The sequence below is a fragment of the Bufo bufo genome, chromosome 11, assembly GCF_905171765.1.
Source record: "Bufo bufo chromosome 11, aBufBuf1.1, whole genome shotgun sequence".
NCBI classification, from domain to species: domain Eukaryota; kingdom Metazoa; phylum Chordata; class Amphibia; order Anura; family Bufonidae; genus Bufo; species Bufo bufo.
In genome coordinates, this window is record NC_053399.1 from 88,121,029 (window position 1) to 88,145,550 (window position 24,522).

The window sequence follows — 24,522 nt, forward strand, 5'->3', positions numbered from 1 at the left end:
AAGAATAGGCATTTATATTGCCGGCGCCCATTCCGTTCCGCAAATTGCGGAAGGCAACACGGGCGGCTTCCGTTTTTTGCGGATTTGCGGACTGCAAAAAACAGCACGGCCGTGTGCTTGAGGCCGTAAAGGCATTTTCCAGTTTTTGATATTGAGGACCTGTCCTCTGGATAGTTTATCAGTAACATATCAGTGGAGATTGACACCCGTCGCCTCCATTGATCTGCTGTTTGGGAGCTATACGGGGACGTACCAGGAAGCAGAAGGTTCTGTCTGGTGGCTAGGCCAGTTCCTAGTGAATGGGAGCTGAGCTGCAGTATACCGCCACAGCAACTACACAGTGGGTGTAGCCTTCTGCTTTCAGCTCCGCCCACTGTATAGTTCCTGACATTAGCATCTGCTGCAATCAGGCGATAATGGGGGTGTCGGATCCCCACCAATCTGATATAGATGACCTCGTTAATATCAAAAAGCTGGAAAACCCCTTTAACTCTGCATCAAGTTGCATGAAGTTATAATTACTATTTAAACAGCAGATCAATGAGAAATTGAGATGATTGCCTAACAGTTACTTAAAATGGGATCTTTCCCTTGAAATCTGGTTGAATTACTGATGACATGGCATTTCCATTGATTTTTTTTTACGGTGACCTTTTCTTTCTTCTCTTGCCAGACGTATGTGTAAAGATCCTGAGGGAAGATAAAGGCTGTCCTGGCTCCACCCAGATGGTGAAGTGGTGAGAAATATGTAGCAGAATCGGACACTTCAAGGGGTTTCTGGCATTATGAGCTGCAGTATTACACTGCCAGATGATCGCTAATGAGCATTCATGCGAATGCGCATTAGCGATTGTCTGCTGAAACATCGGGCAGTGTAATACAGGCGTGACTGCTTCAAATCTGGCAAACTCGACCATCTTCCAGGCTTACCGCACTTTCATATGTTTCTATGCATATATAATGCGTTATAGATTTTTTACCATTTTATCCTATGGACACACGTGCCACTGAATGCCTGTGCAGTACAATGGCATGCCTAGGGGCCTTCCATCGGAAGTACACGTCAGGTGTGCCACCAATGGGGGGGCTTGAAGGCTACGTGAGCAGAACTTGGTCACTGATTCCTTTGAAGGGACACCATGTAATACCACTCCCATTATCCCCTGCAGCTTAGAAAAGCTGGGCTTGCAACGGGCATATTAATACCACATGCAATAAAATATATATATATATTGTCTTTATATTGCAGGATTTTAGGCTGTTATGATGCATTACAAAAAAAATATGTAAGTATTATTATTCAGAGTTGCAGTAAAATTTGCCCCAAAATTATTGTTTCAAAGACGCAGGACTAACTAAACGCAGAACCATTTAGGGCGTATCACTCCTCTCTACAAAATGGGGGCCCAAATGAACATAGATAATGCGTGGCCCCCCTCTGTTCACAGCTATGGGGCTTCTGAAATTATCTGAGCGAGCGTGCTTGCCTATTTTTGAAAGGCCCATAGCAGTGAATGGAGAGCAAGACACCCGTCAATTCATCACTATGGTCCACACTCTGCTTTCGTTTTTCCTCTGGGCCCCGTTCTGGCAGAGGTGGGACCCGCACGTATCTGGCATTTATGGCATATCCTATTGTGATGCCATTAGATAGGTTATAAGTATCAGAGTGGTGGGAGTATGACTTGTCTTGTCCTTGCACAGAAGGGTCCATCGGGGCACTGTGTTATAGGTTAGAGCTGTATTCACTGTTCTGCACTCTCCAGGGAGGACACTATGGTTACCAGCCATGTAACATTTGACACTGTAAGTACTACAAGAACATATCCCGTAAGTTAGTGATATCTTGTTCTAATCTGTCCTTTTGCTTTGTACAGCTGAGAATGGTGATATTAGCGGTAAGTGTGGCTTATTACTATGCAGCGTTTGCCTTGGCAATTGTCATTGTGCGCTAGAACACAAAGTCCATTATACATTACATGTACTGCCATACAGATTGTTTACAGCTTACCCTGATGTGTAGAGTATAATCACAGGGTACCACCTGCCTTAAAACGTAGCCTTTATTATATAATACGTATATAATAACAAACTCCCATTATAACAAACACACAAAGAAAAGAAAAAGAAAAACAAAAATCGACACTTTATAAGTGGACATGCGGTTGGTGCTCTGAAGAAATTATTTCCGTTTCTTAATGAGATCCCTAATTATAGGCAGGATGATAACTTCTTAACTGGGCCTGTCCCTAGGTGTGGCCCTAAGATATTTATTCCTGCCTAAAAAACTAAATAGCTGCCCCGATAAGGGCGATCCCGTGTTCAGGAACCTCCTGTATTGCCCCTGTTCGATGATAATTGGGCTGGGTCTGATCGCGGCCTCCTAGGTGATGACCTGATCTAAGTACAGAAAACAATAAAGATATATTCACAGATTGTTGCACCATATAAATACGTGCTAGATCCAATATGTCGTTAGAGTAAGAAAAAAGAGGTATTCTATGATACACATTCTAGGCAGCTGCTTAATGCTCACAATGGTGCATTCTTACAGCAGAGCCGTTCATTACGATGCCAAATGCACTATTGGTATAGATATATAGTCCCTACGCGTTTCGCCCATACCAATGACCTGGGCTCATCAGGGGATATACAGTTCAATAACCTAACAGGTATCAATATTAATATGAATAGGACACAATCTTCCTCATCATGGATGACACTAAAATGAGCCGGCTTAGATGTATACTAAGACTGATGCGACCATGTGACCTCTCTTAGGGCTCTAGGATCACTGCTTTATTTACATCTGTCCACCTTGTGAGATTAGGAGTCATTCAAATAGATATACTCATATTGATTGGCAGATATGTTCGTAACTTGGATGTGATCAGGTGGTTCTAAAGATGGTGCCATCGCCCTCTAAATTACGGGCAGTGTAATGATTACTAATATACCTGTTTGTAAGGTGCCTCTTGAATGGAGGCTTGGCTGTGGCACGGGAGGTAGGTATGATCCGATGCCCTCACGTGATAAGCGGCACGGATGAAGGATGCGGTGACACGCTACTGGGCGGCGCGATGACGAAATAAGGGAGGAGGTATCGGGATACTCTTCTCTGTACGCATTTGCCATCATGTGACCAATGACGGCGACACGTTGGTGCGTCGTCTCTAGTGATTACCTGATGTGTAGAGGCCAGGACTTTCTTTTTTACCATTCTTTTACCTCTAAATTATTCCCAATTTACATGGTTAATGTGGCTGTCAGAGAAAGCCAAGCCATGTCTATAGGAGTGGCCACTGGGCCATATAATACTGTGCGGACCTGCCGAGAAGTTCTGGCTCACACACTTTTTTGCAGTTACTTTTATTTCTCATGGTAAGTGCATATTTCTGCTTGACAATTTTCTTAAACATTTTGCAGTCAACAAAATAAAGCTGTATTTTACTTTATTTTTAGCTGTACACCGACATTGAAGATCCAAAGGTATGGATTTTAGCACAGACTGTGGTACTGTATCGGCGAAGTGTTTTACAGAACGCTATGTGCGGCATTGGAATCGTGAAACATCTCGTCTGTCAGAGGTGGACCTCGGTGGTCAACACTGGTGCCCTGCACAGAGTTTGTATGTTCTCCACGTGTCTGTGTGATCTTGTGAACCCCATTGGGGACAGTGTGATGCCAATATGTCAGCCCTATGTAAGTGTGCAATATAAAATACGCTGTGACTTATGCCAATGTGTTAGCATGCAGTAGGACACAGCAACTATAAGCTCACGTTGTAAAAATAATAATAATAATACTGCACGGTATGTGTCTCAGATTCAAAAGCGTAGTAGACTACGTTACCCAATACAGTGTAGAAATGCTGACACATACTGGGCCAGGACAAAAGGACGCTTTTTTGACCTGGAAACATGGGAGAATACCTGATGTATTACTGATGTGAACAGAGCCTGAATGCACTCCGTCTCCCCGACTTTGTCTTTTCCCGCGGCACTAAGGGCTGTATTATTTGGGATTCGCGTCCCCACCTTTCCCTTGGTTGAACTTAATGGACGTTTGTCTTTTTTCAACCGTATTAACTATGTAACACCAACAGATTATCTGCCCAATAGATGGACAATGATTGGTCAGATAACCTGTCGGGGCAGTACAGCCCTAAGACTCTGTTATACTCTCCTGACTGGTAGAATTATACGCCCGCCTAGTCTGGCAGATGACAGACCGCCCCCTTCATGTGTGCAGAATATAAAGACATGTACAAAGCTGACCCGACTTCAGATGTCAACCCGTGGTTATTTCTTGGTTTCAGACCGTGACTGAATGCTACCAGTTTAAGTTTAACTACACTCCTAGCGGACCCATTATGGACGTCACCAGGTAAGTAGCTCTTTAGTCTGATAACCTACCTCTCTATGGTGTTGATAATGACTCCGTTTTCCGATTACATTCAGATAACTATAATCAGTCACAATGGTAATTATTTCAACATATTTTATAATAAAAGGGGACTTTTTAGTTTTATTTATTATTTTTTTTATCCACATTTGATATTAAAATGAATGTCACGGCAAAAAATCTAAACTTTTCTTTTTCAATCCCTGCGTCGTCCACCAGGAAAAAAAAACACCTGTAACTTTTGACACCAGATAAAGAAAATACCAAGTCCTTTTCTGTTTCTGATAATGCAAAAATGTCTAATTCGACCCGACGTTCCGGTTTCAGGAAATGTGTCTGGAGCACAAGTGGCTGATTTACACAGAGCTAGCTATTCAATGTAATGATCTAGACAGCGGGCCCCATGGTGTATAGATAATGTACTTGACTGATGGCTGCGCACACGGGCATATTGTTTTTGCATACAGATCAATTATACCAGCCTGCCCTCTTAATATCTCATCGATTAAAAACCGCCTCTTGACATTGTTTTTCGTGTGGAAAGCGAATAGTTCATCTTCCTCTAAGGCTCAAGAGGTGGGCTTTCATCTCCCCACCTAATGGGTGTCAGGGGAAGTGAGCTATAAGGGACGCTAGAACAAAAAGTTAGGTGTCTGAGGCTTCTCAGGTCAGGGCAGCCATGATGGCGACTGCAAAAGAGGGGTGAGTAATTGAAGTTCAAGGGACTAATGGTGACAGAGTTAGGGAAGGCAGCTGGCTGTGGTATATTAGATGGGGTGCAGGAGGGGTTTAGTAGGGCAGGTAGAGTTTTTTTGATTTGATGGTGGATTTTTATTGGAATGTGTTGGGTTACATGGCCTTGATTCTCAGCACTGCACCCCTATGTTTTGGTGGTGCTCCACTGTCACAGCCGGTGGACCAGGCCTACCACTTGAATGGGCAGCCGATCAGATTGGACTTACGTTGATGCCTATGTGGCATAAGGGGCATGGCCAATCCTTTAGGGGGCTCAGTAACAAAGAGCGGTGTGAGATTTTTAGGCAGACCCATAGTAAAAAGTATTTAGAAGTGCACTTAAATGGGGTTGCTCTCTTTTTAGGGAGGTGTATGATACCTAATAATAAAAGAATCATACCAACCTGCTGACGCTGTCCAGTCCTGCACCCAGACTCCCATTTAGCAACTTTCCAGTCCCCAGCCACTTGGGGCCACAACACTGCTGATGCCGGCCACTGGCTGCAGTGCCGCACAAGTGGCAATTGCTGTGTCACAGGGTATGGAATATAAAATAGGCCACTTGCTCCAATGACCAAGCAATGCTTCTTCTTGTGCACCAGTCTTTATATACATGTAGCAGAGCTGAGTTTGACATCGCGATACTGAGTCCAAAGCGTTACATTTCCAGCTCACCTTTTTACAAATGCACGGAATAAACAGGTAGTCCATATAGCATGTGAGAAGAAAGGTTACCGGCACTGTGATACTTTTCTGTAGAAACTTCCTCTTTATTAATGTGACATAAATCCATGTACAGACAAATCCTTACAACATGCAGTAGTTGAGGCGTTTCAGGCCAGTGTCCTTAGTCGTAACCGCGATACTGAGATCATCAGTCTTAGGGAAACAGATCAAAGCCCATTCATCACGTTTTTCATTGGAGAGAGCACAGCTCGGCCCACATATGCTGATCCGCACCCTCTACAAGCGATTGGAGGATTTCACTGGATATCTTTTCATCTTCTGTGCATCCACAATGTTCTTAGGTTTTTTTACACGACTGATGGCAATTTTGCTTTGTAGAAGTTAGTGTTTCAGCCACGTTACCTGTGAAACGACATCATACGCTGTACAATAAACCTGCTCCTATCATATTTTTTGTTTGCAGCAATAAAGGAAGCATTGCTTCCGTCCGCACAGATTTGAGGACATCCAGCATCCTGCTGGTCCGCAAACTGTACATTTTGATGCAGAATTTGGGTCCTCTGCCAAACGATGTCTTTCTGACTATGAAGCTCTTTTATTACGATGAAGGTAAATTCTAGTAATGGATTCAATGCTGTCGCTACATGCTAAGTTCATGTTATGGTTAATACACAAGTGTTTTTATTGATATACCAATAAAAGTTACATTTTAGCGTATCCCACACTTTCCGTGATTTTTATTACACAAGTGTACTTGTATAGGCTCGTGCGCCAAACTATATTACAGCTAAGGTGTACGTATTATCCAACCTACGGATGTATGGACACTTGATTTCATACAGGTTTTTTTTTGACCTGACAGATTCTGTATGAATGTGACAAAAACAATTGTGGCGTCCTCCATTTGACTCTGTATGTATTGGAGCAATGCTACTAGGAGAAAATTCTTCATATGCAATGGAGCCTATGCGAATCCATACTAAGGAGCCATACCACCTCTTCATTCACTGCCGTACAGACTCAGACGGCTCTAACTATGGTATAAGCGTATACACATTCCCCCTCCATAGGAATTCTTCCCCCCACCTTGGGACTCTCGTCACCATTAGAAAAGCATTGGATAAATAACCTAGTAGAATATAAATTGCATCTTATACTTTTTCTTCTTTTTGCCATTTTCAGTTACACCAATGGACTATCATCCTCCCGGCTTCAAAGAAGGGACCTGTGACGGCATGATGTTTGAAGGGGAACCCATGTATCTAAAAGTGGGGGAGGTGGCTACACCTTTTCATAACTTAAAAGTAAGGGTGACCACAGAAAAAGACAGGATGGAAAACCTTGAAAAGAGCATCCTAAAGAATGTAGAGCACAAAACTCCCATGCCGGCCATCAGGATGGACGTGGACGAAGCTCAAGATACAGGCAGTTTTGTAAGTTTAAGGGTCCATTCACGCGTCCGCAACTGTTTTGCATTTTGAGGACCACACATGGCCGGCACTATGATAGAAATGCCTTTTCTTGTCCGTGGCTGCGGACAAGAATAGGACATGTTCTATTTTTTTGCGGCGCCGCGGAACGGAAGTGCTGATGCGGACAACATACGGTGTGCTGTCCGCATCTTTTGCGGCCCCATTGGAAATGAATGGGTCCAAACCCGTTCCGCAAAATTGCGGAATGGATTGCGGATGTGTGAATAGACCCTAACAAGGAGATGCATCAAGTACAGGAAGCCTTAAATGGGGTTTTTAGAGATTTTACTACTGATGACCTGTCCTCTGGATAGTTCATCGGTATCTGATCGGTGGGGGTCCGACACCCGGGATCCCCGCTGATCAGCGCTGTGGCCTTCTCTCAGCTGTTACTAGACGGAGTGACAACATGTCACGTGGCCTAGGAGCAGCTCAGTCCCTTTCAAGTGAATGGGGATGAGCTGTGATACCAAGCAGAGACACTATACAAGGTACGGCGCTGTGCTTGGTGAGCACGGAGAAGCCTTCTCAAACAGCTGATCGGTGGGAGTCCCGGGTGTCAGACACCCACCGATCAGATACTGATGACCTATCCTGAGGACTGGTCATCAGTATTTAAATCTCGGAAAAACCCTTTTGAAGCAGGGGTCAGCAACCCTGAGCACTACAGCTGGTATTCAACTACAACTCCCAGTGTACTCTATTCACTTCTATGAGAATTTCAACAACAGCTGAACAAGTGTGCATGCTGGGAATTGTAGTATCATAAGTGTCAGAAGTCTCTCAGTCACATAGGAGAGACTGTGAGTGTTTAGTCCTTATACAAAGAAAAGAACACAAATGCAATAGCACTCTGCAACCAGCCTTCTGCCCTGCCTCTATGCTGGATGTTGATTGAGGCATTGGTGTACATTTTGGCCAAAGCGTAATAAGCCACTCACCACGTCAAGGACGTCTCATTTGAGTGGTCCATAACACTAGTACCTACCTGTTATGGGCCATGACAGCCACACAAAGTCCAGGGAATGCAGGTGCAGCATGCACGCCAGGCACACTCTGCTTTTAACTGCGTCCGGTGCCGTTACAGCTTTCATCGGATCCAGGGATGCAAGTACCAACATGCATGCTGAGCCCACCATATACTTCTCCTGGAGCCAAATGGCCACTGGTAGGCGCTGTAGAAGTAGACTCAGTTTTATACTGACTTTAAAACCAGCCTCCAGGGCAGACTAACTGGTCAGGTGTGCATGACTGCATGGAGATCGCCACGCCGCCAATATATACTACAAAGAAAAAATGTGGGGGATTCAGTCAGCACAACCCTATAGGGTTGTGCTGACTGAATCCCCCACATTTTTTCTTTGTAGTGTTTAGTCCTTGCCTGGCAAAAATGACAATTACCAGAGGAACTGAGGAGGTGTTATGTAGTCTGGTGAGGACTGGGCACTATATAAAGCTACTGTCCTATACAGAGTAAGGTCTCATGCACACGACCGTATGCCCTCCGAGACATGCGGTCCATGAGCGGGCCATATGTCCCGGAGCGGCATGCACGGGAGCGCACAGCATCATAGGTTACTATGATACTGTGCACGTCGGGCCGCCCAGGGGACTATTGTCCCACACTCATATGATCTTATGTGTGCATGAGCCCTAAGTTGTGACCGTGTGCTATCCACGGTCTCACCTATCCATTGGCTTTAATGTGTGTATTCACAAATCATTGGTTCCATGGTGACACCCCGGAAGCATACCCCATTTACAGACCGCTCACACACATTATAATCTATGGGCCTGGACACAACATGGACAGCATACATTTTCTGTCAGTGGTTATCACGGACCATTGGTAGGAGATGCGCTGGAAACTGATTGTCAGCCTAGCAGTTTACCTGGAATAAGGACCAAACATGGATCCTTCATGGACACAGATGAACCACGGATATCATCAAGGACATGTGATAGAGGCCTCTTTATATTCAGGGTAACCCAGGGCACCACATGGCATTGTCTGGGCACCCAGAGCATCATCTTCCAGTTAATCTGTATTTTTTATTCTAATGTAATCTGAGCTGTCGTCATTTCAGGTTTATTAATAGACTGCATTTGGCAATTGTATTTTAATTGAGCCCCACATTTAGTCAAAGCTGCATTTCTGCGACTTAAATACTCCAACCTGGTTATTATCTTCCTGGTGCTGCCCTGAAATTAGATTTCTGAAGCTCATTCTGTTCTGCTAAACAAAAAGCAAAATCAATAAACCCAAATGAAATCTGTTACAGGAAGAATAAACCGCTGTATTTTCTTTTTACCTCCATAAAGGATGAGCCACTTCACGAGCCTTCAGTTGATTTTGAGAAAAACAACATTGCAGATTTGAAGGTGGACGGTAAGAGGCACAAAGTGGATAAATATCAGCGCTGTCTGTTCGGTTATTAGGAGGCCGGGGTCGTTCTGTGCGAGACTTATGAGGTAGACTTCATGCTCATTGATTAGTTGACGTTTCCACCGCTGGATTTTGGGGGTTGTTGTCAGTATAATGTGACATTGGCCGATGAACTAGTGCAGTCATTTGTATGCTTGGAAATCCAGTATAAGGGCTCATGCACACGAACATAGGTTCCGTTTTTGTTTTCTGAGGCCAGTATGCTGAAGCATTCATTTCAGTGTGGCAGCAAAAAAACGGAAATGACTCTATGTGCTTTCTGTATGCCCACAAGCCTGTTCTGGAAAAAAATACAACACGTCCTATTCTTGTCCATTTTGCAGACAAGGACAGGCATCGTTACAATGGATCTGCAAAAAAAACGGACGTCACTAAATACATACGGTCATGTGCATCAGCCCTAATGTGCATATAAGGCTCTTGGGCCGAGTTCTGCATTGACAGGCAGATATTGTCACTTACCGGACCTACCCCCAGCAGCGCTCTGCCTCTCCTCCTGATACCACGCTGTCCGATCCTTGAAGCGGGTGATTGACAAGGAACTGCTTGGGGATTCATTATGGGGAAAATCCATACCTCCTTGCAGACGTTAAAGGGGTTGTCCGAGTTTTTTTTAGTTTTTTTTTTTTATTTAGCCCACAGCCAGCGGTACATGTGGAGAAATCCATACTGACCTTCCTCCCAGCAGTCCGTTCTGGTTCCCAGGACCGTCCCTGCATGGATGGGGTCACATGAGCCACTGCAGCCAGTGACAGTCCCATGTGGTGCTTCACCCAGCAGTGAGGTGACGCTTGGGGACACATCAGCTGTGAAGAAGTTGACAGGTAAGACCAGAAGTCCATTGAAGGGAACCTGGGAGCGGGTGATTATAGGTTTCTCAGCAGGTACCGCTGGCTGGGGGGAGGCAAGTTTAAAAAACAAAACTTGGACAATCCCTTTAATAGTGAAGAACGCATAATCACTTAGCCCTCGCTGGTTTAGTCTGCATTCGTCGATCTGGGGCTTAGAGGATTCACTGCCGCCTCCAGCACCAGATATGTTTCTCTTGAATGGGAAAAAGACAAACGTATTCTTCCATTTAGATAGGTCTCCCCTTTATCATCATGTCTACTAGAAGTATGGCATTCTGCTGTACCATCCGATGTACACGGTGCTGATCTGCAGGAATGCCCCTTCGATTTGCCACATAACATATCAATCTGCACACGCAGGCATGGACATTCAATAAGTTGGTGCAGATCTCTCCCTTCCATTGAAATGGGAAAATCTATGTGCAGGCTTTCTACTCACACCTATGTTACTACACTTGATGTCTGTAATGTCGGCCGACAGTCTATGTTTTGTTTTGTGGGTTATTGATTTATAAAGAAATAAATAAAGGTTATATTTTAATGATAAGACCAGAAACAGGAAATTATAGTCTTAGACTATTGGAATATTTAATTTGACCTCCTGGGTTTAGTGGGTGCATTTGAACTAGTGTACTCTACAGTAGACACATCACAGCTACGACATGACCTCGTTGTGTGGTCGTACCCTTAGGCCTCTTTCACACGGGCGTTGCGGGAAAAGGTGCGGGTGCGTTGCGGGGCGAGTGCAAAACATCACGCGTTTTGCACTCGCGGGAGAAAAATCGCGCATGTTTGGTACCCAAACCCGAACTTCTTCACAGAAGTTCGGGCTTGGGATCGGGGTTCTGTAGATTGTATTATTTTCCCTTATAACATGGTTAGAAGGGAAAATAATAGCATTCTGAATACAGAATGCAAAGTAAAATAGGGCTGGAGGGGTTAAAAAAAATTATTAAACTCACCTTAATCCACTTGATCGCGCTGCCCGGCATCTCCTTCTGTCTTCATCTTTGCTGATTGCAGGAAAAGGACCTGTGGTGACGTCACTCCGGTCATCACATGATCCATCTCCATGGTAAAAGATCATGTGACGGACCATGTGATGACCGGAGTGACGTCACCACAGGTCCTTTTCCTACACACAGCTAAGATGAAGTCAGAAGAGATGCCGGGCTGCGCGAGCAAGTGGATTAAGGTGAGTTAAATTATTTTATTCATTTATTTTAACCCCTCCAGTGCTATTGTACTATGCATTCTGTATTCAGAATGCTATTATTTTCCCTTATAACCATGTTATAAGGGAAAATAATAATGATCGGGTCTCCATCCCGATCGTCTCCTAGCAACCGTGCGTGAAAATCGCACCGCATCCGCACTTGCTTGCGGATGCTTGCGATTTTCACGCAACCCCATTCACTTCTATGGGGCCTGCGTTACGTGAATAACGCACAAAGAGGAGCATGCTGTGATTTTCACGCAACGCACAAGTGATGCGTGAAAATCACCGCACGTGTGCACAGCCCCATAGAAATGAATGGGTCGGTATTCAGTGCGGGTGCAATGCGTTCACCTCACGCATCGCATCCGCGCGGAAAACTCGCCCGTGTGAAAGGGGCCTTAGTGTTGTGCTGAGATAGGGCAGATCTTTGTTGAGAAGCTGCACAGAGATCCTATGACTGCTTCTGCCTAGCTGTGCATTTCAGAACCAGACAGGCAGCTTGCTTGAAAAAATATATATATAATACAATAAAAACACTTGAATGCTGCCGTAAATTAAAGTGAAAGATGTAGGAATGAACGCCACACGTAGTGGTGTGAACAGCAGCGGCTACTTCCCGTTCCAAAGCAATGACTTCCATTTCTTTACCTGATAGACTAGCGTAGCAAGCTGCGCTGTCCTGCCTAGCAGGGGAAAAAAGATTTCCGATGGAAAGGAGGTTTTCTGATGCCAAACTGATGGGATTTGTTATCAAAAGAATATTATTGAAATCAATGGAGCCTCGGAGGGAAACATCTCTTTAGACTTTTCTGTGAAGACAACAGAATAATGTGTTCTGTATCTTTTCAGAACTCAACCTTGCTTGTCCAGAGGATGAAGACATGAAGTCTGAGAACCCAGCCAGTCAGAAGTCACAGGTACGTGTGCCCTTCTTATTTATAATACCTACTGACAGATGTCACCCGACACGCCCAAAGAATCAGTAATGGGTGGGAGTGCCCCTGATTTACATAATACGCTATAAATGACCTGACATTAGTAAGGGCTGTTTCACACGTCTGAATCACGGACAGCACATGTACCCATTGACTTTAATGTGTTTATTTACTCAGCCGTGATTTTCCACTGACTGACAGACGTGCACCATTTTGGTCCTTGATGAGGGCCAACCACTCTTACTAAAGTCTACAGGTCCGTGAAACCACTCATACAACATGGATGTCTTCCGAGTTCTGTCAGTGCTTTTCATGGACCATTGGTAAGATATTGCTCCGCCTCGCAGTGTCTGTGGAATAGGGATACCAGATACACAGACCAAACATCTTCATAGATGACCTCTGACCATCTTGTCACAGATGTTATGACAGACCCGGGCGTGTGAATGAGTCCTAACCATGAGGACCTCTCGTACAGCTGTGCTTTATTTTTTGTTTTCCCCATTGGGCGCGGTTCAAGGTCTCTTGAAAGCTATGTATGATAAAAGTTTGCATTGGGCGGTGCAGACCTATAATATGGGCATGATTGTAAGCCAATTATTCAGAATAAACACATTAACCCTTTAGCCACTGATTTTCCATTTTAGCGTTTTCATTTTGTACTTCCTGAATTCCCGGGGCCATAACTTTTTCATTTTTCCGTTCACATACCTGTATGAGGGCTTGTTTTTTATAGGGCAAGTTGTACTTTCTAATAGCACCATTTAACGTTGTGTACAATGTAGCAGGGAGCTGGAAAAAAATTCCAAATAGAGTGGAATTGGAAAAAAAAACGAATTCTGCCACAGTTTACTGGTTTTGTTTTTATGACGTTTCCTATGCGGTAAAACTGACCAGTTACCTTCATTCTCCATGTCAGTACAATTTTATAACGTTTATATAGTTTTGTGTTTGAATACTGAAAAAAATAAAAACCTTGTTTCTCGCCCATTTTCCTTGGGGGACACAGAAGACCTTGGGTATAGCTCAGCTCCCTAGGAGGCGTGACACTAAGTGAAAGCTGTTAAGCCCCTCCTCCACAGCTATACCCTCAGCCTGGAGAGAGAGACTGCCAGTTGCGTGTCCAAGGAGGCAAGACACTCTCTGCTCTGCAGGGCTGTTTTCTCCTTGTTGTTTAATTTTAGATTTTTACTTTTTTCTTTTTCTTCCAGACCATCAGGGACAACAGAGACGCAATAGACCTTCTCCCCCGGGGTTGAGCTGCGCCAGTGCCGGTCACCCGCACTGCTGCCTCCCCCACAGAAGGCAAGGTGGTCCAGGGCAGCCTAGCTCCCCTACATCCCGCCAGCGCAAGGGTCGCCCGCACGCCAAGCCCCTCTTCCAGCGTCCTGCCACTACGGTGCCAGTAGCTGAAGGGGCGACCCTGCTGGAACGGACCGAGGGTGAAGACGGCTGATGGTGAGAGAGTGACTTCTCCACCCTCTCCAGTTATGGTGCTTGCCATGTGCATGACCCTCCTTCCTAGGCGGAATACTGCCCTCTCCCTGGCTGCGGCCTGGCCTTGTGCATGACCCCCTTCTCTAGGCGGAATACTGCACTCTCACCATATACGGTGCCGGCCATGTGCACGACCCCCTTCCTAGGCGGAACGCTGCACTCTTGCTGGATTCGCTGCCGGCCATGTGCATGAACCCCTTCCATAGGCGGAATACTGCACTCTCACCGGATACGGTGCCGGCCATGTGCACGTCCCCCTTCCATAGGCGGAACACTGCACTCTCACTGGATTCGCTGCCAGCCATATGCATGACTCCCTTCCATAGGCGGAATTCTACACTCTCACTGGATTCACTGCCGGCCATGTGCATGACCCCCTTCCTTAGGCGGTATGCTGCACTCTCATTGGATTCGTTGCCGGCCATGTGCATGACCCCCTTCCATAGGCGGTATGCTGCACTCTCACTGGATTCGCTGCCGGCCTTGGGCATGCCTCCTTCCCTCAGGCGGCATACATACACTCTCACTGACTGGGGTTGTTCTCTCGCCGGTAAGTTGCTGGCCCTTCCATGGCGGGGTGCTTGCACTCTCACTGGATCCGCTGCCGGCCATATGCATGACCCCCCTTCCGTGGGCGGTGTACCGCACTCTCACTGGATTCGCTGCCGGCCATGGGCATGCCTCCTTTCCTCAGGCGACATACATACACTCTCACTGACTGTGTTTGTTCTCTCGCCAGTACGTTGCCTGCCATGTGCATGAACCCCATCCAAGGCGGGGTGCTCGCACTCTCCCTGGATGCGATGCTGGCCATGTGCATGACCCCCCTTTCTGGGTGGCATATTGCACTCTCACCGGATACGTTGCTGGCCATGAGCATGGCCCTCTAACATGGGTAGAATGCTTGCACTCCCAGTGGATACGGTGCTGGCCCTGTGCATGACCACCCTCATTCCATGAGCGGAATTTTGAACGCTCACGAGATTCACGGCAGTCCTTGTATATGCTGTGCTGGACTGGTACACGTCCCCCCTTCATTGGCGGAGTAGTTGCACTCTCACGAAATTCGGTGATGGGTGGATTATTGCACAATCACTTAATGCTAGGATAACCCTGTGCATGCCCCCCTTTCACTAGGTGGACCTCCTGCGTCCCTGCTGGATACTGTGCGGCCATGTGCATGGCTCCTTTCTGGGCGGAATATGGTATGTCCTACTTCTCTGAAGTAGGTACTGGCCTTGGGCATCCCCCCTTTTGGGGCGGGCCTTTGCACTCTTGCCAACTACAGTGTTTGCCAGGTACTTTTCCCCCTTTTTTGGGTGGACTGCTTGCGTTCCATCGCATGCCGTACTAGTCTTGTGCATAACTCCCTTTCAGGTTGCACTTTGCACTTCCGTAGATACTGTAGGACTCTGTGGCTGGGACTCTTTCGCTGAGTGACTATTTTTGCAGTGAGTGGACGTTCTTGTGCGTTTGGGCCGTGTTTGCATTCACCCCCCGTAGGTGGGTTGGCCTTCTCACTGCTTACGGGGCTGCTCGTATGTATGCCCCCTTCCTCCTGCGACATACTTTTTTCTCTTGGGATACGATGCTTGTCGCAACCCTTGCACTCTTCTCTGAAGAAATCATTCTGTCCACCTGACCCGGACGGGCTCTACTTGCTCTCTACTGCATCAAGCTGGGTGGTACTCATTCTCTGGTTTGGATTGTATATTGTGGTCCCGTTGTGACGGTATCCACCATGTTCGTTGGCCCTTCCACCTGGGGAGTGTTCGTGGTTCCTAGATGCGTACCCATTCGTCCTCCCACTGCATTGCTTCCCTGCGCAATCGGTCACATGGTCGAGAGTGCTGTCTGCAGCGCCCCTCGAATTCTACGTTGGCTCTGGCGGGACTACGGTTCCCTCGCCTACTACAATTTCCTCCTCTTCGGATGCAGTGTGGTATGAGTCCTTCCTATTGGCGCCCTCAGTCTGATCTGCTACCAGCTTCGGGCCGCTCTTCTCGGGAAGGTCACCCAACTTCTCTTGGGTGCTCGATTATCCAGGTCCGGGGGACCTCCACTTTGGGTTCTTCAGGGTATTCGCCTTCCGCGAGGCGGTGAGCCGGGCGTCTCACAGAGTAGCGGGAGTTCTGCTTTTGAGCTATCCTATGGCTTCCCTGTTGCCCACTCCTCCTTTCGGTTGGAGGGTGTTATGCCGGCCTTTGTCTCGACTGCTTTTCCTCGCCGGGTCTGTTTTGGCTCCCGCTCGGGGCATATCACTCCGATGTGGCTTCTGCCCCGACCAGGCTTCAGAGGCTGTTCCTTCACTGCCCTCCCCTCGGGGGAGAGCATGGTTGTTCACTTGGATGGTTCCGGTGTTCCTTGTGGTCTCGTGCCGTCTCCCTCGTTCTCACTGGCAGTACTAGCTATGTGCCTATTTACCGGGTCTACCGCGTTCTGTCCTCCCGCTGGGTGCAGATTGCGTTTTCCATTCTGGGCAATGGTCCTGCTGTGGACTTACCTTCTCGGTAACTTGGGAGGACTACCCTTCAGTCAAGATTGTCCTTAGGTCTCTCACGCCGGGACTGTAGAACACCTTCCTGTGGTGGCTACGTCGACATGGACTTTAGCCTGTCTTGTCCGGGCATCTGTCGGATGCTGGGCGGACCCCTTCGGTTCCTTCCGTCTGTCCTTCTGCTCCCCCACTCCGGGTGGATATGGGACGGCGTTGCTCGGGGGGCGACGGGACCAGTTTTCCGACCCTTCTGCCCGTGTTACTGGTCTGCGCCTGATCACATTGGGGGTTCTCCCGCTTGCCCAGGCGATTCCAGCGGGCACGCTAGTGTTCACTCTCGGCTGTGCTTCGTCCAGGATCTGTTGTCGGACTTAGGGTTCTTACCTGGGGTTGTGTGGGAAGCTGGGCATTCCCCCACTCTGCCTTTCTCTCCCAATGGTTCTGTCTTTCTCCAGTCCGGCCTGGACCTGGGACTGGGACTCTGTTACTTGAAGTGTCAAGTGTCGGCGCTGTCCTTCCTCTTCCAGTGTTCCCTGGCCCTCCTGGGCCTGTCAAGACCTTCTTCCATGGAGTGGCTCTTTGGTTCCTCTGTACCGTTCCCCGGTACCGCCCTGGGATCTACATACTGAGCTCTCGGCGCTCCAATCTTTCCCTTGGAGCCGTTACAGAAGTTCTCCCTACTCCTTCTGTCCTGTAAGATTGTGTTTCTGTTGCCATTGTGTCTCTGACAGCTGTATGAATGGCGGCCCTTCATGTTCCGAGCCTTCTGTCCTTCCCCAGGACAGGGCTGTTCTCCATCCCGTCCCTTCCTTCCTTCTGAAGGTGGTATCTGCCTTCATCTCAACGAGGCTATCGTCCTCCCCTTCCCACCCTCGGGAATGGATACTTCACCGATTGGACGTTGTTTGGGCCTTGCAGTTTTACTTGGAGATCTCCGACTCTTGTCGACGCTCGGTCTCTTGTGTTTCCTGGAGGTCCGCGCAAAGGTTTGACGGCCCCCAGGGTGGCTTTCCTCCTCTTCATCAGAATGGCTATTACTGAGGTTACCGCACCAAGGGCAGGGTTCTGCCTTTGGTGTTACCGTTCATTTCACCAGAGCGGTCGGTGCCTCCTGGGCCGGAGGCATTGGGCTTCGGCCATGCAATTGTGCTACGCGGCCACCGGTCTTCCTTGCACACCTTACCAAGTTCTACAGGGTGCATACTCGGGCTTCGTCGGATGCTGCCTTAGGCCGCCTGGGTTTGCAGGCGGCGGTTCCTTGATGCCTTCGGGTGCTTCGCCTTGGAGCTGTGGTCCCTCCCCTCTTGGACGTCCCAAGGTCTTCTGTGTCCCCCAAGGAAAATGGGCGAGAAAACTAGATTTTTGTATAACTTACCAGTAAAATCTCTTTCTCGCTCTTCCTTGGGGGACACAGCACCCACCCATTCATTGTTTTATTCTACACGGTTTCCGGATTTGGTTTACCCTGTTGGGTAGTTGGCTTGTTGGTTCCACCTTTTGGACATTGCCTTTTCTCACTACTTGGACACGCAACTGGCAGTCTCTCTCTCCAGGCTGAGGGTATAGCTGTGGAGGAGGGGCTTAACAGTTTTCACTTAGTGTCACGCCTATCGGACCTCCTCCTCATAGAGGGAAGGCTGTCAATCACTGATAGGACCTCCTCCTCATAGAAGGAAGCCTGTCAGTCACTGATAGGACCTCCTCTTCATAGAGGGAAGGCTGTCAGTCACTGATAGGACCTCCTCCTCATAGAGGGAAGGCTGTCAGTCACTGATAGGACCTCCTCCTCATAGAGGGAAGGCTGTCATCACTGATAGGACCTCCTCCTCATAGAGGGAAGGCTGTCAGTCACTGATAGGACCTCCTCCTCATAGAGGGAAGGCTGTCAGTCACTGATAGGACCTCCTCCTCATAGAGGGAAGGCTGTCAGTCACTGATAGGACCTCCTCCTTATAGAGGGAAGGCTGTCAGTCACTGATAGGACCTCCTCCTCATAGAGGGAAGGCTGTCAGTCACTGATAGGACCTCCTCCTTATAGAGGGAAGGCTGTCAGTCACTGATAGGACCTCCTCATAGAGGGAAGGATGTCAGTCACTGATAGGACCTCCTCCTCATAGAGGGAAGGCTGTCAGTCACTGATAGGACCTCCTCCTCATAGAGGGAAGGCTGTCAGTCACTGATAGGACCTCCTCCTTATAGAGGGAAGGATGTCAGTCACTGATAGGACCTCCACCGTATAGAGGGAAGGCTGTCAGTCACTGATAGGACCTCCTCCTCATAGAGGGAAGGCTGTCAGTCACTGATAGGACCTCCTCCTCATAGAAGTAAGGCGGTCAATTACTGATAGGACCTCCTCCTCATAGAGGGAAGGCTGTCAATCACTGATAGGACCTCCTCCTCATAGAGGGAAGGCTGTCAGTCACTGATAGGACCTCCTCCTCATAGAGGGAAGGCTGTCAATCACTGATAGGACCTCCTCCTCATAGAGGGAAGGCTGTCAGTCACTGATAGGACCTCCTCCTCATAGAGGGAAGGCTGTCAGTCACTGATAGGACCTCCTCCTCATAGAGGGAAGGCTGTCAGTCACTGATAGGACCTCCTCCTCATAGAGGGAAGGCTGTCAGTCACTGATAGGACCTCCTCCTCATAGAGGGAAGGCTGTCAGTCACTGATAGGACCTCCTCCTTATAGAGGGAAGGCTGTCAGTCACTGATAGGACCTCCTCATAGAGGGAAGGATGTCAGTCACTGATAGGACCTCCTCCTCATAGAGGGAAGGCTGTCAGTCACTGATAGGACCTCCTCCTCATAGAGGGAAGGCTGTCAATCACTGATAGGACCTCCTCCTCATAGAAGGAAGGCTGTCAGTCACTGATAGGACCTCCTCCTCATAGAGGGAAGGCTGTCAGTCACTGATAGGACATCCTCCTCATAGAAGGAAGGCTGTCAGTCACTGATAGGGATATAAATGAATAAATTACAGGTTTTACTGAATCTTTTCCCATAAACCTCTATATTAATGTGCTTAGCTCCTCCTGCCTTTATAATATGCCACCTGTAGCTTAAATTGCATTTTCATGGTGACAGGTTCCCTATAAATGTGCATTCTCTCGTACTGGATAATCTGTCTCATTTCAAATAAATCTTTACTGTTCTTTTTAGACTAGTGTGTCACTGCTTGGAGATTCCAGCTCTGCAACTAATGGACGCAAGACCAGGAGTGGACGGATGCTTCCAGAAAGGGTTTATGCAGTGAGTGAAAGTTATGGCAATGAGAAAGAAAGTTTAAAGGGGTTGTCTCACATCAGTAAATGGCATTTATTAAAAGGCACTTACTAATGTATTGTGATTGTCCATATTGCCTCCTGTGCTGGCTGGATTCATTTTTGCATCACATTATAAACTGCTTGTTACCAGCGGTTTACGACCACCCTGCAGTCCAACAGTGGTGGCCGTGCTTGTACATTGTAGGAATATGCACTGGCCTCATATCCCTGTATCTGCACTGCAGGGTGGTCATAACCCCTGGATATGACCAGTGTATAATGTGATGGAAAAATGAATCCAGCCAGCAAAGGGGGCAATATGGACAATCACCATACATTAGTAAGTGCCTTGTATTAACTCACTCTACATAATAAATGCCAGATGCTGAAGTGAGAGAACCCCTTTAATTCACATGTATGGTAGATATAGCCGTGCATTGTTACTCCGCAGAGCCATGGACAGTGAAAGGAACAGTGGTCGTGTTGTGTACTACCGCTCTATTCACACAGGGGACAAGGAAAACCTGTTCTCATGTGGTGGGGGTACCAGCGGTTGGATCAACCCCTTCTACTGGGGAGAATTGCAAAGATTTGCTCTCCCTCTGGAGGACCTGGAGTTCTGGGGGCTCCGTATGCTTAAGGCTGGTTTCACACGAGCGAGTGTCAAGCTCCCGACTCGCAGCGTGAGTATGCGGCAGCTCCTGTACTGACCTCCTAGGGTCGCATAGCATTATATTGATTTATGATGCTACGTAACCCTTACAGTTCTGGAAAGTATTGGATAACACTGACATAATGCGGTCAGAGTTATCCAATACATTCTAAGGGTCACATAACATCATAAACCAATATAATGCTATGTGACCCCGGCAGTGCTGGGAGGTCAGTACGGGAGCTGCGCTGCGAGTGACACTCGCTTGTGTGAAACCAGCCTAAAGGGGTTTTCCAGGATTTTAATATTGATGACCTATCAGATCGGTGGGGTGTCTGACACCCGGCATCCCGTCTGATCAGCTGTTTGAAGAGAAGGTCGCGCTCTGTGTGAGTGCAGCCTTCCCTTCATTGTTTACCTTCTCGCCGTCTACATCATAGCGGTGATCAGCGTAACTACAATCCGTCCCATTCACTTCTATGGGGCGGCTCCTTCTTAAACACTTGAATGTGTCGGAGCGTGGTTCAGCAATCCCATAATAAAGCATGGTCTTGATAGGAGCGGTGTACACAAGAGGAGGGTGTGCAGTAGGATACTTAGCAAATGTGCTTTATTATATATTGTAGATGCAGTGGAACAATAAAAGAAATGATTGGGGAAGAGCACGTAGCCCTATGGGAATGTGTTATGAGGGCCTGGATTTCAATTCCCAAATTGTGTACAAAAATAAAAAATGTTGCTGTAATGTGCAGCATCCACTAGGTGTCAGCGGTGTGCCTCTGTTCTGACAGGTCTGCAGCTGTCAGCTGCTTTATAGGTAACATCATGGCTGGCTTCCTCCCTCACTGTCCACCGGCTTTCTGGCTTATTGCTTAGATATGGCATAACTTAATGATTAGAAAGTGGCCATCACAAAGAAGTGGGTACATGGGACCCTAGGACACAGAGCCCCTTCATCCTATGCACTGCATGAAACACAGACGCTGGGCAGCCTCTCAGGAGAAAAGAATAAAAAAATACGGTATTCTGAAATCAAGTTTTGTGTAAGGTTCTATAACTAGAGGATAGAGTTGTCCGTGTAATACAGAAGTGATAGTTCAGCCCCTCTGACCGGGAAGTAACTTTCATCTAATTGATTTTTAGAAACCGGTCAAGACTTCCAAGGGAGGCAAGAAAAGACAACTGCCCAACAAAGAGGTAACATCCCGAAAACAGCTGAGAGCTCATTTTAAAGGGGTGTGCGAGAGGTTAATACTGATGACCTATCTTCAGGTAAGTCATCAGTATCTGATCGCTGGGGGTCTGACACCTGGGATGATCAGTTTGAGAAGGCAGCAGCGACAGTAGCTTTTTCTAGGCCAGTGACGACACGTTCATCTTTCACATGGCCTAGGTCGGAGCAGCTCAGCCCCATAGAAGTGAATGGGGGCCGAGCACGATACCAAGCACGGAGAAGGCAGTGGCGCTCACTGATCGATGGGGGTCCTGGGTGTCAGACCTCCGCCCACCGCTTAGTATTAAAGTCTTGGAAAACCCTTTTAATGGGTGAGCCTTCAAAGTGTACTATTATAAGAAGGCTTATACTAGAGCTGGTGAAAGGGTAGGCCATCACTAGCTGATCGGCAGGGGTCTGACACCCTGCACCCCTACGATCAGTGGTTCAGGTATAGCTCCAGTGCCAGAAGTCAGCACCGGAACTACACAGCTCTGTCATCAGCCTTGTGAACAAGTTCTTGAGCATTCCCAGAACCATTTCTTTAACCTCTTGTGGACTGCAGCCATCTTTATAACTCGGGTTGTGCCTTCCAAGGATGGATATGTGTCATGCAGTCTTAACCCATTGAGTCCTAATCCACAATCCACAGGCTCCACATGAACCTTCCACAATCCATAGGCTCCACATGAACCTTCCACAATCCACAGGCTCCACATGAACCTTCCACAATCCACATGAACCTTCCACAAACCACAGGCTCCACATGAACCTTCCACAGTCCACAGGCTCCACATGAACCTTCCACAAACCACAGGCTCCACATGAACCTTCCACAATCCACAGGCTCCACATGAACCTTCCACAATCCACAGGCTCCACATGAACCTTCCACAATCCACAGGCTCCACATGAACCTTCCACAGGCTCCACATGAACCTTCCACAGTCCACAGGCTCCACATGAACCTTCCACAGTCCACAGTCTCCACATGAACCTTCCACAGTCCACAGTCTCCACATGAACCTTCCACAGTCCACAGGAACCTTCCACAATCCACAGGCTCCACATGAACCTTCCACAATCCACAGGCTCCACATGAACCTTCCACAATCCACAGGCTCCACATGAACCTTCCACAATCCACAGGCTCCACATGAACCTTCCACAATCCACAGGCTCCACATGAACCTTCCACAATCCACAGGCTCCACATGAACCTTCCACAATCCACAGGCTCCACATGAACCTTCCACAGGCTCCACATGAACCTTCCACAGTCCACAGGCTCCACATGAACCTTCCACAGTCCACAGGCTCCACATGAACCTTCCACAGTCTACAGGCTCCACATACACCTTCCACAGTCCACAGGCTCCACATGAACCTTCCACAATCCACAGGCTCCACATGAACCTTCCACAATCCACAGGCTCCACATGAACCTTCCACAATTCACAGGCTCCACATGAACCTTCCACAGTCCACAGGCTCCACATACACCTTCCACAGTCTCCACATGAACCTTCCACAGTCCACAGGCTCCACATGAACCTTCCACAGTCCACAGGCTCCACATGAACCTTCCACAGTCCACAGGCTCCACATGAACCTTCCACAGTCCACAGGCTCCACATGAACCTTCCACAGTCCACAGGCTCCACATGAACCTTCCACAGTCCACTGGCTCCACATACACCTTCCACAGTCCACAGGCTCCACATGAACCTTCCACAATCCACAGGCTCCACATGAACCTTCCACAATCCACAGGCTCCACATGAACCTTCCACAGTCCACAGGCTCCACATGAACCTTCCACAGTCCACAGGCTCCACATGAACCTTCCACAGTCCACAGGCTCCACATGAACCTTCCACAATCCACAGGCTCCACATGAACCTTCCACAGGCTCCACATGAACCTTCCACAGTCCACAGGCTCCACATGAACCTTCCACAGTCCACAGGCTCCACATGAACCTTCCACAGTCCACAGGCTCCACATGAACCTTCCACAGTCCACAGGCTCCACATGAACATTCCACAGTCCACAGGCCCTAAGATCAATAAAATATAGAATTTGGAAATTGTCTGACGTCACTTGTGATGGGAATAAACCATTAGTAAGCGGGGTTGTACGTCCAGTGCTAACCATGTCCATCTTCCTCCTGCAGAATCAGGTCCTGGACTTTTTCTGTAGTCAAGATGAACCAACGGCACCAAAGAGAAAGAGGTTTAGCGAGCCAAAGGATCCCATATAAAGGGTGTGCCCCTCACAAGTTACCCCCAGCCATGGTTACCTCTACCCAGGTTCCTGATAATTACTAGTTGTTAGTTGAAGCCCCTTTATGACTTATTAAATGAATTTGAGATGATAGTTTGTGTCGTCCTGTGCGCTGCAGTGTGAGACTGAAGATGGCGTGAAATAGCGGAGCAGTGGGCACAGCCCCTCCCTGACCATCCAAGACATTGGGAGATAGAGAGTTCTCGTGAAAACCCCTTAATCATCCTCATATGTAAGTTACTTGGGTCTTCGCACAATAGTTTATTCCCGATAATTGCCTGCTCTTCAGAGGAGTGGGGAGCGATGGCAGCAGGGACCCTTCGTCCCTGTACACAGGAGATGATTGCTGTATGGAAATGCAGC

The 24,522-nt window shown here is 47.7% G+C and overlaps 1 protein-coding gene across 1 annotated transcript in view; it reads left to right on the top strand.

The window, feature by feature from the left end:
• The window catches only part of HORMAD1 (HORMA domain containing 1), a 43,069-nt gene extending 18,829 nt beyond the window's left edge, over nucleotides 1-24,240 (top strand). Inside the window, exons 4-15 of the mRNA XM_040412407.1 lie at nucleotides 674-737; nucleotides 1,250-1,286; nucleotides 1,878-1,898; nucleotides 3,463-3,489; nucleotides 4,319-4,386; nucleotides 6,290-6,435; nucleotides 7,009-7,259; nucleotides 9,621-9,687; nucleotides 12,664-12,731; nucleotides 19,905-20,004; nucleotides 21,804-21,857; nucleotides 24,050-24,240. Coding sequence (XP_040268341.1) covers nucleotides 674-737; nucleotides 1,250-1,286; nucleotides 1,878-1,898; nucleotides 3,463-3,489; nucleotides 4,319-4,386; nucleotides 6,290-6,435; nucleotides 7,009-7,259; nucleotides 9,621-9,687; nucleotides 12,664-12,731; nucleotides 19,905-20,004; nucleotides 21,804-21,857; nucleotides 24,050-24,075 — 929 coding nt within the window. The 3' untranslated portion in view covers nucleotides 24,076-24,240. The remainder of the gene's footprint in view (nucleotides 1-673; nucleotides 738-1,249; nucleotides 1,287-1,877; nucleotides 1,899-3,462; nucleotides 3,490-4,318; nucleotides 4,387-6,289; nucleotides 6,436-7,008; nucleotides 7,260-9,620; nucleotides 9,688-12,663; nucleotides 12,732-19,904; nucleotides 20,005-21,803; nucleotides 21,858-24,049) is intronic.
• Nucleotides 24,241-24,522: the final 282 nt, after the last annotated feature.